Source organism: Sminthopsis crassicaudata, chromosome 6, assembly GCF_048593235.1.
Source record: "Sminthopsis crassicaudata isolate SCR6 chromosome 6, ASM4859323v1, whole genome shotgun sequence".
Lineage (NCBI taxonomy): Eukaryota > Metazoa > Chordata > Mammalia > Dasyuromorphia > Dasyuridae > Sminthopsis > Sminthopsis crassicaudata.
In genome coordinates, this window is record NC_133622.1 from 205,790,250 (window position 1) to 205,804,571 (window position 14,322).

Consider the following 14,322-nt stretch of genomic DNA (forward strand, 5'->3'; position numbering starts at 1 on the left):
TAGTAGCACTGTTGGATCAAAGGATATGCACAGTTTGATGACTTTTGGGGCATAATTCCAGATTGCTCTCCAAAATGGTTGGATTCATTCACAACGCCACCAACAATGCATCAGTGTCCCATTTTTCCCGCATCCCCTCCAACATTCATCATTTTTTCCAATCTGACAGGTATGTAGTGGTATTTCAGGGTTGTCTTAATTTGCATTTCTCTGATCAATAGTGATTTGGAACACTCATATGAGTGGAAATAGTTTCAATTTCATCATCTGAAAATTGTCTGTTCATATCCTTTGACCATTTAACAATTGAAGAATGGCTTGATTTCTTATAAATTAGAGTCAATTCTCTATATATTTTGGAAATCAGGCCTTTATCAGAACCTATATCTGTAAAAATGTTTTCCCAGTTTGTTACTCGTTTCAGGCTATTCTCCAAGCCTTCTTATCTCTGGCATCACTGGCAGCTAGATGGTACAGTGGAGAGAATATTAGGCCTGAAAATCAGCACTGACCTAAGCTCAAATACAACCTCAGATACTTACTAGCCATGTGATCCTGAGAAATTCATTTAATCTCTGTCTGCCTCAACTTTCTCAAGTGTAAAATGGAGATCATACCTCCTAAGGCCATTGTGAGGACCAAATGAGACAATAATTGTAATGTGCCCAGTTGATAGTAGACACCATATAAATATTAGCCATTATTATTATCTCTGCTTCTTAGAATCTCTAGTTTCTCCTTAGTTACTATATCCCCTACAAGGTTTTTCCTGATTTTCTAAGTTGTTAATATCTTTTTCCCCTCCAAAAAAATTATGTTTACTTTACATATATCATTTGTTTTCTGTTAATCATCTCCTATTTGTTCTGAATATAACTTGCTTTGTTTGTTTGCAGAATATCTTTTCCATTGGATTGGAGAGAAGGGATTGGTGTTTTTTTTTTTTTTTTTTTTTTTTGTATCTCCAGTGCTAAGCACAGCACCTGCAACATAATAAACATTTATCAAATGGCAGAATAGAAAGCAACTATCAAATGGCAGAATAGCAAGTATCTATCAAATGGCAGAATAGTAAGCATTTATTGAATGACAGATTGATTGTAAAAATTGTTCCTTTTCTCCCTAACTGCCATAGAATGTAGGCTCCTTAAGCTTAGAAATTGTTTCAATTTTGCCTTTAAATTGATACTCAGTGACTTGCATAGATGACTAATGTGAATTCAGATAATATAAAATTTGATATAGTACAAATTTTTTAATGATACTAGATAACATCTAATGTGAGTGAAAATTCAATGAATGATATTTTGTGAACTAGTCAAGGGTTTTTAACATGCTGCTACTGATATCAGCCCTAACTTGCATATTGTCCAGTGTGGCTATAATGTATTGCTACATATCATATTACCAACAGTTATATTACTTTTTTTTTTTAACAAGCTCTTAACAAAATGGACAAAAGGAAGAATACTCTAAATGGAAACACTGCCATCACAGAAAGACAGACAAGACAGACAGAGACACAGACAGAGAGATGGAAGGAGGATGAAAGAGACAGACACAAATGATGGGGAGAGGGAGAGAGGGAAAGTATTGTTATTACATTAGAACAAAAATGTGATATAATTGAATTGCACAAAACATGAATAAAGTAACTCTTAGACAGGATAAGATACTGGCATTCTTGAATCTATAGTACCGAATATTCAGTATTAATTACTACAGGATGATACCAAATATTACAAAACAAAGAGGCAAAATAAAAGAAAGAAAAAGCAAAAGTTGCATTAGCTTTTTGTGATTTGCAAACCGCTATAAAGACAAGAAGTATTATAATGAAAGAAAGAGGTATCTTTTAGTGGTATGTGATGAGAGTGGTGGAGGCACCCCAAATGATGAGGTTTAGTAACAATTCACATGTGAAGAATTTATCTTTTGTTTGCTAAAAAATATTTTTATTTACAAGAAATTTTGGACAAAATGAAGAGGCAAAATGGATACCAGGAGTGGCACATATGAAATAGATTTGGGAGAACATATAGTTAGCAAGGAAAGGGGTTTAATAATTAAAAGACAGTTCTTTTGTCTCACAATTACCCAGGAGAAAGGGAATATACCATGAAGTGGGGATATGTCATTGATTGGCAGGCTAAATCCTAAAAGGGATTTAGCACCCAAAAAGAGATAGATATAAGAAGGAAAAAGACACCTTGAGGCAGAACCCCTAGGAGAGCGAACCCAAAGGAGATTCAGCAAAGATAGTGTGGGCCAAGGGCAGATTTATAGAGGAAATGTAATCTCCATGGTTTGGCTTCCTGGTTGGATACAATAAGATGAGGGTTACCAAAGCTTCCACGTGGGGTGGGAGTGAAAGGTTGAATTGATCCCCATCAGTGTCCTTCCCTCAGGGAGAAATCTTATCAGTACTTTAGGCTTTTTCTGTCAATGCTATCTAGTTAGATAGGACCTCATCAGTATGGACTAACAATACTATGCATTCCTCTTAGCAGAGCAGCCATTCAGACTGCTTCAAGTTTATTACAGCAGAGAAAGAAAACGGAAATGAAATAGATAGTGAAGAAACTTCAACTGAAAGCATGGATTCAAAATGAAGTTCAATTCAATAATGTTAAAATTATAGAAGAGGGGGTGAGAGCAAGTGCCAATACCCTATTATTTAAAAGAAAATCAAAGAAGGAAGATACACTGATCAAAAAATTTTAATGAAACAGAGGTATTTTGAAAAAGGATACTTTCTAGAATTTAAACTTCTATGAAATGAAAAACTCAACCTGGATTTAAATTGTCCAAAAACCATCTGCCACTTTTGTTGAAAGGCAATGCTGAACAGAATTTTAAATGAAAACTAATCTTAATCTGAAAGACTTACAACCATGGATTTCTTCTAGTTCTTTCGTGGTCAAATAAGAAATCTGGGGTTACTAAAGCTGTTTTTGAAGACTAATATTCAAGTTATTTTAGCTCAGTTTGTTGGAAAATATTGCAATGTCAAAAAATATACTTTAAAATTTTACTCATTTACACACTTGATTCACTGTGTGAGTATATAAGCACACAAATTTGCTAATATATAAATAAAGATCTCTGCACTTACCAGGGTATGTATAAAGATTTAAAGAGAAGACAGATCAGTTTAATTTGTTCAAATATTTTAAATGACAATAATGACATTTTGTCATATTATCAGTATATATTTTTCTTTAGGCATGCTATTTAGTAATTTTTTAATTTTTAAAAATTTGCTTTTGATCATTATTGTAATAAATTTGACAGACTTTTCTTATACTTTACTGTTATTTTAATAAAAGATTAAAAAAATTTTTTCATTCCATATTTTTATTATATTGGAATCAACTACCATATTTTGAATATAGTTATAACTTCAGATAGTGCAAATTCAAACAATAGGACTACTTAACAGGATTCATTATTTGTACTCATTGGAATCTAGCCATGGTTGCTATTTAATAAATGCTTTTGAATGAATAAATGAATGATCCACTCATGTGACTGTATAGTCATTAAAACAACCATATGCTTACTGTTGATGGATTGATGTACATCTAGAAAAAGGTTTTCTGGTTTCATATTTCAGGTCTGTTTCCTTGACCCCCTGCTTAGTATTTTTAGCAATGACTTGCATGAAGTCAGGGAAGCATACCAAAAAACTCATGAATAACACAAAGCTAAAATTCATCAATAGATAGGAATCCAAAATGATCTGGCAGGCTATAATGTGGAGTTGAATATAATAAGATAAAATTGAATATTGATTAATATACTTACATATCTTGGTTCAAAAAAATCAATTTTAGGAGCAAAAAATGGGGGAGTCATGGTAATTCACAGAAGCTCAAAGTTGAAATGGACCTAAAAGGCCTATGTATGTACAAAAATTCTCTTCTACAACATTTCACAATATCCTGCCAAATGGTCATTTTGCTTTTACTTGAAGGCCTCCAATGAGAAATCCCTCTATCTCCATTATACTTCTAAATATTTCTGATTAGGAGTTTTCCTTTTCCATTAAATTTAAATTTAATTAAAATTTAATTTAATTTAATTTAATTTCCATTAATTTTTTTCCATTGAACCAAAACTTGCCTCTTTATAATTTCTAACATTACTTTCATCCCCCTTTTCAACATATCAAAAAATCAGTTACATAAGCATGAGATGAAGGTATCAGTCATAGCAGTAGATGATCTACAGAGGAGCATAAGTTCTGAAAGAACACCCAGAGCAGCTTCATAAAAGATACTTACTTGCTGTTAGTCTGATGAGAAAAAATTATGCCAGTCTCAATCTTGATGCAGGAAGAACAAGTCCTATAATATTCTCTCTAAAATGTAATGTTTTCTGTTGAGGTTTTCTTAGGGTCTCTGGGAGCAGCCTTCATTTCAGTTTAGTAATCACCACAAGAGTAGCCTGGGGTTAAAGTCCAAATCCTTTATTGTCTCCTTCAAAGTCTTATCTCCTTCACTTGGGGCTCAGCTAGTTTTCTGGAGGCCTTCTGGATCTTGGTTTCAGTGGAGAAGTGGAGGAGAAGAGCCTGCCACCACTTCTCTGTCTTCCCTAGATCTGATTCTGTCTGAGTTTGTCTGAGCTTATATGCTCTCTTATCATAGTTGAGAATCTTGTGGAACTATATTAAGTACTAAGTACCTGTACTGAACTGGAGAACTGTTAAGCACCATGCTAAATAACCACTGTCTCTATCAATTCCACTGAGTTAGCATCTTGTAAGAATCCTTGTTTCAAATTCAGAGTTCTGGCCCATAACAAAGTCCTAGCAAAGAAAAGATAGCTCAAGAAAAAAAAAAAAAAAAAACATCAAAATTCATCTCAAAGAATAAAATAACAAGAATATTAAAAGAATGAATGAAAAAAAAATGTAAAGGAAAGGGGCCTAACAGTACCAGATCTCAAACCATACTTGATAATCATCAAAACAGTTTAGTACTGGCTAAAGTAGAATGGTGGATCACTAGAATAGATTAGGAACACAATACACAGTAGTCAATGACCACAATAACCTAGTATTTGATGAACCCAAAGATCAAACTTTTCGTTTAAGTACTCATCGTTTGACTAAAATTGCTGGGAAAACTGGAAAGTGAAGTTGGCAGACACTAAGCATATATCAACATATCACATTATATACCAAAATAAGAAAAAAATGGATAAGTGATTTAGATATAAAGGGAATAATAAGCCATTACTTAGGGGAGCATGAAAAAATGTACTTGTCAGATCTATGGATAAGAGAAGAGTTTATGACCAAATAAAAGATAGAGAGGATAAGAGGAACTAAAATAGATAATTTTGATTACATGAAATTAAAAAGCTTTTACACAAATGTAGCCAAAATTAGAAGGAAAACAGGAAACTGGGGGAAACTGGGGGGGGGGAGGTTACTGTAATTTTCTCTGATAAAAGTTCATTTCTGAACTGTGCCAAATTAATAAAAATAAGAGCCACTGGGCAATTATATGGTGCAATGGATAGAGTATTAGCCCTGAAGTCAGGAGAATCTGAGTTCAAATTCAACTTCAATCAGTTGCTTGCTAGCTGAATGATCCTGGGCAAGTCACTTAACCCTGATTGGCTTCCCCCAATACTCCCCAAAATAAGAACCGTTCCCATAATTGATAAATGGTCAAAAGATGTGAACAGGCAGTTTTTAGGAGAAGAAATCACAGTTACCAATAGTCACATAAAAAATGCTTTAAAAAATCATTAGAGAAATGTTAATTAAAACAACTCTACATCATACCAATCAGATTGGCTAAGATGACACAAAAGGAAAATGACAAATACTGGAGGGTATATAGAAAAATTAGTACACTAATATAATAACTGTTGGTGGTCTTGTGAACTATTCTAGACATTCTGGGGGGAAAATGCAACTAAATCCAAAGGGTTATAAAAGTGTGCCTACTCTTTAACCCTAGATCTGTATCCCAAAGAGATTATTTTTAAAATTTTTGTGGTGGCAAAAAATTGGAAATTGAGAGGATGCCCCATCAATAGGGGAATGACTAAACAAGTTGTGGTATATGGATTCAATGGAATCCTATCATGAATAAGAAAAAATGAGCAGGCAGATTTCAGAAAAAACCTGGAAAGACTGACATGAACTGATGCTGAATGATGTGAGCAGAACCAGGAAAACACTGTGCACAGTATCAGCAACATTGTGTAATGATCAACTTTGATAGACTTAGCTTTCCCTAGCAATGCAATGATAAAAGACAATTCCAAAAGACCCATGATGGAAAATGTTATCCATATCCAAAGAAAGAATTCTGAAATCTGGATGCAGATTGAAGCATATCAATTTCACTTTTTTTTCTTTCTCATGGCTTTTTCCTTTTGTTCTGATTCTTCTTTCACAACATGACTAATGTGGAAATATGCTTAATATAATTGTATATGTATAACTGATATCAGATTACTTACTGTCTTGGGAAGGGGAGAGAGGAAAGAGGGAAAATATGGAATTCAAAATCTTATAAAAATGAATATTGGAAACTATATTTACATGTAACTGGGAAATATTCTTTTCTCTCAGCAATTCAATTGACTTTTTTTTAAAGGGCCAACTGTAATCAAACTGTGCATACCCTTTGATCCAGCAGTGTTACTACTGGGCTTATATCCTAAAGAGGTTTTAAAGAAGGGCAAGGGACTTGTATGTGCAAGAATGTTTGTGGCAGCCCTCTTTGTGGTGGCCAGAAGCTGGAAAATAAATGGATGTCCATCAATTGGAGAATGGCTGAATAAATTGTGGTATGTGAATGTTATGGAATATTATTGTTCTGTAAGAAATGACCAGCAGGATGATTTCAGAAAGGCTTGGAGAGACTTACATGAACTGATGCTGAGTGAAATGAGCAGGACCAGGAGATTATTATATACTTCAACAACAATACTATATGATGATCAATTCTGATGGATGTGGCCCTCTTCAACAATGAGATGAACCAAATCAGTTACAATAGAGCAGTAATGCACTGAACCAAGCTACACTCAAGAGAAAGAACTCTGGGAAATAACTATGAACCACTACATAGAATTCCCAATCCTTCTATTTTTGTCCGCCTGCATTTTTTATTTCCTTCACAGGCTAATTTTACACTGTTTCAAAGTCCGGTTCTTTTTGTATGGCAAAATAACTGGACATGTAGACATATATTGTATTTAACTTATACTTTAACATATTTAACATGTATTGGTCAACCTGCCATCTGGAGAAAGGGGTGGGGGGAAGGAGGAGAAAAGTTGGAACAAAAGGTTTTGCAATTGTCAATGCTAAAAACTTACCTATGCATATATCTTGTAAATAAAAAATAAAAAAAATTTAAAAGGCCAACTGTGAAAGACTTAATTACTTTGTTCAAGATAATGATCCAAGACAATTCTAAAAGATCCATGATTAAATCCACTTCCTTCTTGGTGCTAGGAAATGAAGGCAACCCTCCTGAAGACACCATTAGGGGCCTTAGAATTGCTAGTGATGTTTTAGATCAACCATCCTGGCTTGGGGGAAGCCAGAGAAACCTCTAAAGGAGTATATTATTTACCCAGCAATGTAAGATAGGGTGGTGAAGCTAAGGAAACTGCTGAAAACCTGTGGAGTTTGTCCACAGGGCTATAATGTTGGGGAAGGAAGTTGTCAACTGAATTCCAGGGAAGAAAAATGTTCTAATGGAACCCTGTTTAAATTGTTGGTCTGTGAGCAGTGGGAATAAGTCAGGGACTTCTAATGTGACAGATTTAACTTGGGCTAAATGACATAGTAGAATGAAATAGGTCCCAACTGTCAGGAAGGGTTTGAATTCTGTCTGATACATAATGTCTGTGAGTTTAGGCAAGCCACTTAAGTCAGTTCCTTCTCTCACTTAACTCTCAGTTCCCCACTCCTCATCCCTCAACTCTCAAGAAAAAAGTGCTTCTGACCTTCTGGATTTCAACCCTAAGTGTACCATCCCCTTTCAGCAACTTTTTGTGTATTGTCTTTCCCCTTTAAAATGTAAGCTCTTTGAAGGCAGGAACATTTCCTTTCATTCTTTATACTCAGTATCTAGCCCCAGACCTGATTGGCATATAGCAAACATTGAGTGCAAGCATTTTGAATTAGGTTGATCTAGCAGATATGGTTGTGAACAAAGGTGGCCATTTCTGACAGGATGAGAAATGATTGCAAGGAAAAGAATTGAGGGATTTAGTATCAGCTCAAATGGAGTCAAAAGAATAATATGCCAACCAAAAATCCTGGATCTTAGGCTGTATATAAAGAAGTATTATGTACAGATTGGAAAAGCAACAGGTTTACTATAATCTGTGCTGGCTAAACTCTATCTGAAAAATTGTACTGAGCTCTGGACAACACGTTTTAGGAGGAACACGGACAAGCTGAAAGTATGTATGTGTATGAGGGAAGGTGACCAGAAATGTGAGGAGGAAATCATATCATAGGAGGAAAACATATCAGTTGAAAGAAATGGGGGAGGGCAGGGGGGTATTTAGTCTGTTGTGAAGATTTAAGGAAGACAAATATTTGAAGAGTAGTCAGCTAGTCAATAATTATTTACTTAACTTTGGGTAGTCATGTTAAAAAGGGATAAAGACTTATTCTATATTGCTCCAGAGAGCAGAACTTGGATCAATGGGTACAAGGTTGCAGGTTTTAAATCAATATTAAAGAATCATTTTCTAAAAAGCTAGACAAATTAGAGCTTTTCAGCTGCCTCACAAAGTAGTGAAATCTGTCATTGAAAGTGTTCCAGTGGAGGTTGAAGACCTCTTCTTCAATATCCCTAGAAGAAAATACTAACGTGATGGGAGATGGCATCCAAGTTCCCTACCAACCAATGAACAAGCATTTATTAAGCATCGATTACATACCACACATTGTGCTACATTATGGATACAAAGACAAAGAATAAAACAATCCCTGATCTCAAAGGGTTAACATTAACTGCAAAATGCCATTCTCTAAGTTTCTCTAAGTGATTTGTCACCAAAACACAGAAAAGAGAAGGCTTTCTCCAAAACTTCAAAAGTTGTCCCTTAATTCCACTGCAAAACAAAGTGAATTCGTTATAAGTAGGTTATTTGTATATAGAGAAATACCCCCCCTTACTCACAAAAATGGATGACTTAAAAATCAACATTAGTGCCTTGAACCCAGTGTCTTTTATTTACTATTGACCTTTGTAAGTATCTAAAGCTGGCCGGATGACTGCTCTATGATATATCTAAGTCAGTATGATGGAAATTTAACACTATTCAGAGATGTTCAGAAACTGGCTTGTTAGTAAATCAGTGGGAAGTTCAGTGAATTTTATACAGAATAGGAACCACTACACTGTTCACAAAGAAATTAAGCAGCCAACTTAGTTACTTATGCTAATGAGAACAGTCAACTTGTTATCTATGCTAATAAGCTGACAGGTTCTTAGGATAATATGGAAATAATTTACATAGTAATTATCATGCAATTGTCAAAATATATAAAGCTCCCATAAAATGATTTATAAAAGTTCCATGTGTGTTCATGCAGTCTCTTCTGTCCCAGCAATTCTCTGACCACAATGATATGTATGTGATGTAGACGGAGATGGAATAAGAATTTAAAAGATTTTCAAAATATTTTAATATCAATTTCATAAACCAAAATCTCTTAGTATGCCTACCTGGGGAGGCTCAGTCAGAACAAACTTTTTTTAGCTACTCATTGACCATGCAGTTTTTGATTTTTTGTTGCTTTTTTTTTTCAACAGAAAAAATTCTTATCCTGCTTTTTTGGATGAATGTATCAAATAGTAACCCAATCTGAAATTTTCAAGGCCTAGCCTGTCATATCTTCTAAATATCTTCATAAACACTGAACTCCTTATCTGTATAAAACGTGTGAAATATATTTTTCAGTTTACCTCAGGAAGAAATATACTGTTGTTCAAACTTTGCTATCATTACTAAAAGAAATGTCTGTATATTGTGAGGCATTCTACACTTTACAGAATTGGAGAAACCTCATTGGTCATTTAGTTCAACTCATATTTGAAATCAAATTCCCTCTAATCCTTCTCATTCTCACACAGTGGGTCCTCAAACTTTTCAATAGGGGCCAGTTCCTGTCCCTCAGACTGTTGGAGGACCAGACTGTAGGAAAAACAAAAGTTCACTGTCTCCGCCCCTCAGCCCATTTGCCATAACCCAGGCAGGGTCCTCATAAACATCCTCAGAGGGCGGTTATGTGCCATAGTTTGAGAAGTGTGTAGACCCCTGTACTTTTACTCATCATCCTGTCACAAATGAGAGCTTGTCTATCATCCTCCCTCTCTTTAAATTTTTCTTTATCTTTTTTCCCCCTGCTATACACTTTTAAGTTATTTATCTTTCTTCCTCACTACTCACAAAATGATTAATAGCATTTCCCTCATACTGATGAGAGTTAGCGAAGGGGGAACCCCTTTTGGATTGGCACAAGGGCAGTCCCGTGACAGCACAGAATCCCCTATAAAAGGAATTTACAGGCCCGAAAATCTAGATTGATAAAAAGGGTTATTGTAGGGATTTGGAAGTAAAGTTAAAGGTAGAAAGACACCAGGGCCAAAGATGGTCGATGGGTGGGCAGGAACCCTTACATGGCCGGAAGGATACCATATATGGGGGGAAGGGCTCCTGCAAAGAGAGAGCTCCAGCTTGGCTCTTTTATACCTAAAGGGGCTGGGGTGGTGTCCCAAGTTGGCTCAGATCTGGTGGGGGCTGGGACAGGCCCAATGACCAGGATTTGTAAATCAAAGGTCAGCCATGAGGGGTGGTTCTTAAAGGGACCTCAACCCCCATCATTTTACCAAAAGACTCCACTGGACCCTGCTAGCCCCTCAAACTAATACTTTACAATCTGGTGCTTTGAGCTACTGTGGAACCTCTCCCCCTTCCAAGATCATCTCTCCTTAGTTGCTCTACCTTTCTTGGACTATCATCCAAGTCCCCCACAAGTCCCAAGTCGATGAACATTCCTTGGCTATTTGATCTTAGGGCTTCTTTTCTCTTTATACTTTTTCTCTCAACAATTCAATTGACTTTCACAGATTCAAGGATCATCTTTATGTTAATGGTTCCCAAGCCCGGCTCCAGTCTTCTCTCACTCCTTCCACTTAGCTGCCTCTGAACAGACTCTCCCCTAAGCCTGGAATTCACACCTTCCCTACTTTGACCTTTTAGAATCTCTAGCTTCATTCAAACCTCATTTATGAGTGTGATCCCCTACCAAAGCTTCTTCAGATGCCCTCCTCAGCTTTGTCCCCCTTTATTTATCTGATAAATTGTATCCACTCATTAGATATGGAAAAAAAGTAAAAGAAAAGGAGGAGGAGGAGGAGGAGGAGGAGGAGGAGGAGGAGGAGGAGGAGGAGGAGGAGGAGGAGGGGGAGGAGGGGGAAAGGAGGAGGGGGAGGGGGAGGAGGGGGGAAGGAGGAGGGGGAGGGGGAGGAGGGAGAGGGGGAGGAGGAGGGAGAGGGAGAGGAGGAGAGGGAGGAGGAGGAGGAAGAAGAGCTATAACTGGTCACAGTCAACTCTCTAAGATTATGAATAAAGGGCAATTCTCTTTCCACACTGGCAGAGGGAGACCCGACACCCAATCCCCGCAGTCTGACGGACAGCCGGCCCCGAGACTTCCGAGTCTCTCCCTTTCCCTCAGGGCCGTTTCTCCGGATGCCCGGCCCCGCACCGATTGTGACGCGCGTTCCCCGGCGCACTTTCGGAGGAGCCGTTTACAAAGGTTCCCCTCGAACACGGGCCCGAACCCGTGCCCAGCCCCCGACTCCGCAGCCCTTCCCCCACATTCTTCTCCTCAGAGACGAGCCCGAAAGTCCCGTCAGAGTTTGGATTCTGACTTTAAAGACTCGAGAAAACAAGTTACTCTGTCCCATTAATGCAGCCGGACTGAGGCGGCGAACTCGAACTCCGAGCCCGCCAGGAGCAGGTATTCTTTGGCTCCGGTGCCTCCCCCATCCCCCCCGCCTCAGGGTCCAGGTGGGTAAGAGGGGGAGGGGACTGAAACACTCGCAGGTCAGTCCACAGACTCCTTTCGGGTCAGCTCCCCGCCCCGCCCCCAGTGAAGCCTCGCCCCTTCGCGCGTGCGAGTTCTTTCCGGTTCAAAAAGAGTCGGGAGCCGGAAGTACCTGGGCCCCCTTCGGCTGTGGCGGCGTCTGCTCGTTGTGTTCCGCGGCCGGAGGGGAGTTGAGGAGGAGCGTTTGACGCCGCCGGAGCTGAGCGCCGAGAAGGGACGGAAGCCGGCCCCGCCAGCGTCGGGCTCCCGGCCTCGCCATGTCGCGAGGCTCCATTGAGATTCCCCTCCGGGACACTGACGAGGTGAGCGAAGCCGGGGGCCAGGAGGTGCCTCCGCCCAGCAGGGGGTGGGGCGGGGCGGGGCGGTGGGACCCCTTCCTCCTTCTTCCTTTTTTCCCTTCCCCCGCCCCTATGTGCTGAGAACTGCCCTGACCCCTGACCTCTGACCCCCTTCCCCCCCACCGAAGTCTGAGCCGCCTCCCTCCCTTCTCTCTCCCCCCCCTCTCCCGGCCTCGGGTCCGAACTGACCTGGGGTCTGTGGTGCAGACCGGGGTCCGAGGAGACGGAGCTGGACGCCCCGCCTCCTTCCCTCGGAGGAGCCCTCTTGGAGAACTTCGCTCAGCACCCCGTAGCTGTCACCCCCCCCCCATCCCATCCAGCTGCACGAGCCCCTCACCTGTTTCTCTAGAACTGGAGGCGTTACCTTCAGAGGGGAAACTGAGGCGGGCGGCCGGAGGGACCGGGCTGACTGACAGCAGGGCCCCGACTGCCACGGTGGTCCCGTGGCTCCGTGTCCCCCCATTGCCCCATGTGACTCCCTGAAGTTAAGTCATCCCGGGAGGAGCACTTTCCACTCCTGGGGATGCACACGTTCCAGTGTCTCACCTAAAGTTGTGCCGCTCCGAGCTGTGGCCAGGCTGGCTACCGGGCAGAAAGCGTGGTCCGCTCCCTCCTTACTCCCGAGCCGTGCTCCTCGGGCTCCTCCTCCGAGGGCGCGCTGTGGGCCCGTCGGGGCACTGGCCCGCCCGGACTTGGCGCCAGCTAGATGATGTTTCCTGAGGACGCGCCTCGAAAAAGTCTGTCCGTTAACAGCTTGGATATTTGCTGACGCGGTGGTACTTTTGGCCACAAAAACTCTTTTTTCCCCTATTTTTCTTTTCTTTTTTTTATTATTATTATTTTTTTATTTTTAATACACATTGTTTTAATGAATCCTATTGGAAGAGAAAAAATCAGAACCAAGGGAAAAACCCGGGGAGACAGAAAACAAAACACAAAAGAAGTGACCGCGGCATGTGCGGGTCTACGTTCAGTCTCGGTATCCGCGGGCAGAGGCGTTTTCTGAGCCAAGGCTGTGGAGGCTGCTGCGGATCACTGAGCCGCGAGGAGGACTGACTCCTAACCCATCGGCGCCCATTCTCGTGCTTGCTGTGTACACTGCCTGGTTCTGCTTGTTTTGTGCAGTATCAGTCTGGGGAAATCTTTCCAGGCCTTTCTAAAACCAGACTGTTCAAGAGTAATATTCCGTTATCTTCCGGTGTCAGTTTATTCAGTCTTTCCCCAGTTGATGGGCGGATATTTTCCATTCTTTGTTACCACAAAAAGAGCTGATACTAACATTTTGTGCACGCGGGTCCTTTTCCCTCCTTTATGATTTCTTTGGGATACAGACCCAGGGCCAGGAAACGCTCGCAGACCTCCTGAGTCACGGAGGAGACTTGCGATCTGCATCCTACCCTAACGAAGGCAAAGATTGCTGAAGTGTTAAAATAGCCGGACTTTAAGGCCGCTCCCTTAGAGAAGCACCCCCGGGCTGTGAGTGCAGATGCAAAGCAGTGCTTGTGGTGTCGTCAGTGGCGTTTTATAACTAAAGTGATGCTACCCTGGCCAGCAGCGCCAACTTCTTTGTACTTGTATATTTCTTGGGCTTGCCCAAAGCATTTCTCTCCCATTGAATGATATCAGCATTTTTGAGTTGAAAATGAGCATGTTATTTTTTCTCTTTTGTTACATAAACGTGCATGTATGTGCTGATAAATAAAACGTGTACTTTGGGAAGAATAACCATGAACAAGGATGTAGATGATGAAAAACGAGTGTTTTTGTATTTTAGGTCATTGAACTTGACTTCGATCAGTTACCGGAGGGGGATGAAGTTATCAGTATTCTGAAACAGGAACATACTCAGTTACACATATGGATTGCCTTAGCGGTTAG

At 40.0% G+C, this 14,322-nt stretch overlaps 1 protein-coding gene across 1 annotated transcript in view; it reads left to right on the forward strand.

Annotated features, from left to right (window-relative positions):
• Positions 1 to 11,830: 11,830 nt before the first annotated feature.
• Positions 11,831 to 14,322, forward strand: part of CTR9 (CTR9 homolog, Paf1/RNA polymerase II complex component) — a 29,103-nt gene continuing 26,611 nt past the window's right edge. The window contains exons 1-2 of the mRNA XM_074273241.1: positions 11,831 to 12,408; positions 14,219 to 14,317. Coding sequence (XP_074129342.1) covers positions 12,364 to 12,408; positions 14,219 to 14,317 — 144 coding nt within the window. The 5' untranslated portion in view covers positions 11,831 to 12,363. The remainder of the gene's footprint in view (positions 12,409 to 14,218; positions 14,318 to 14,322) is intronic.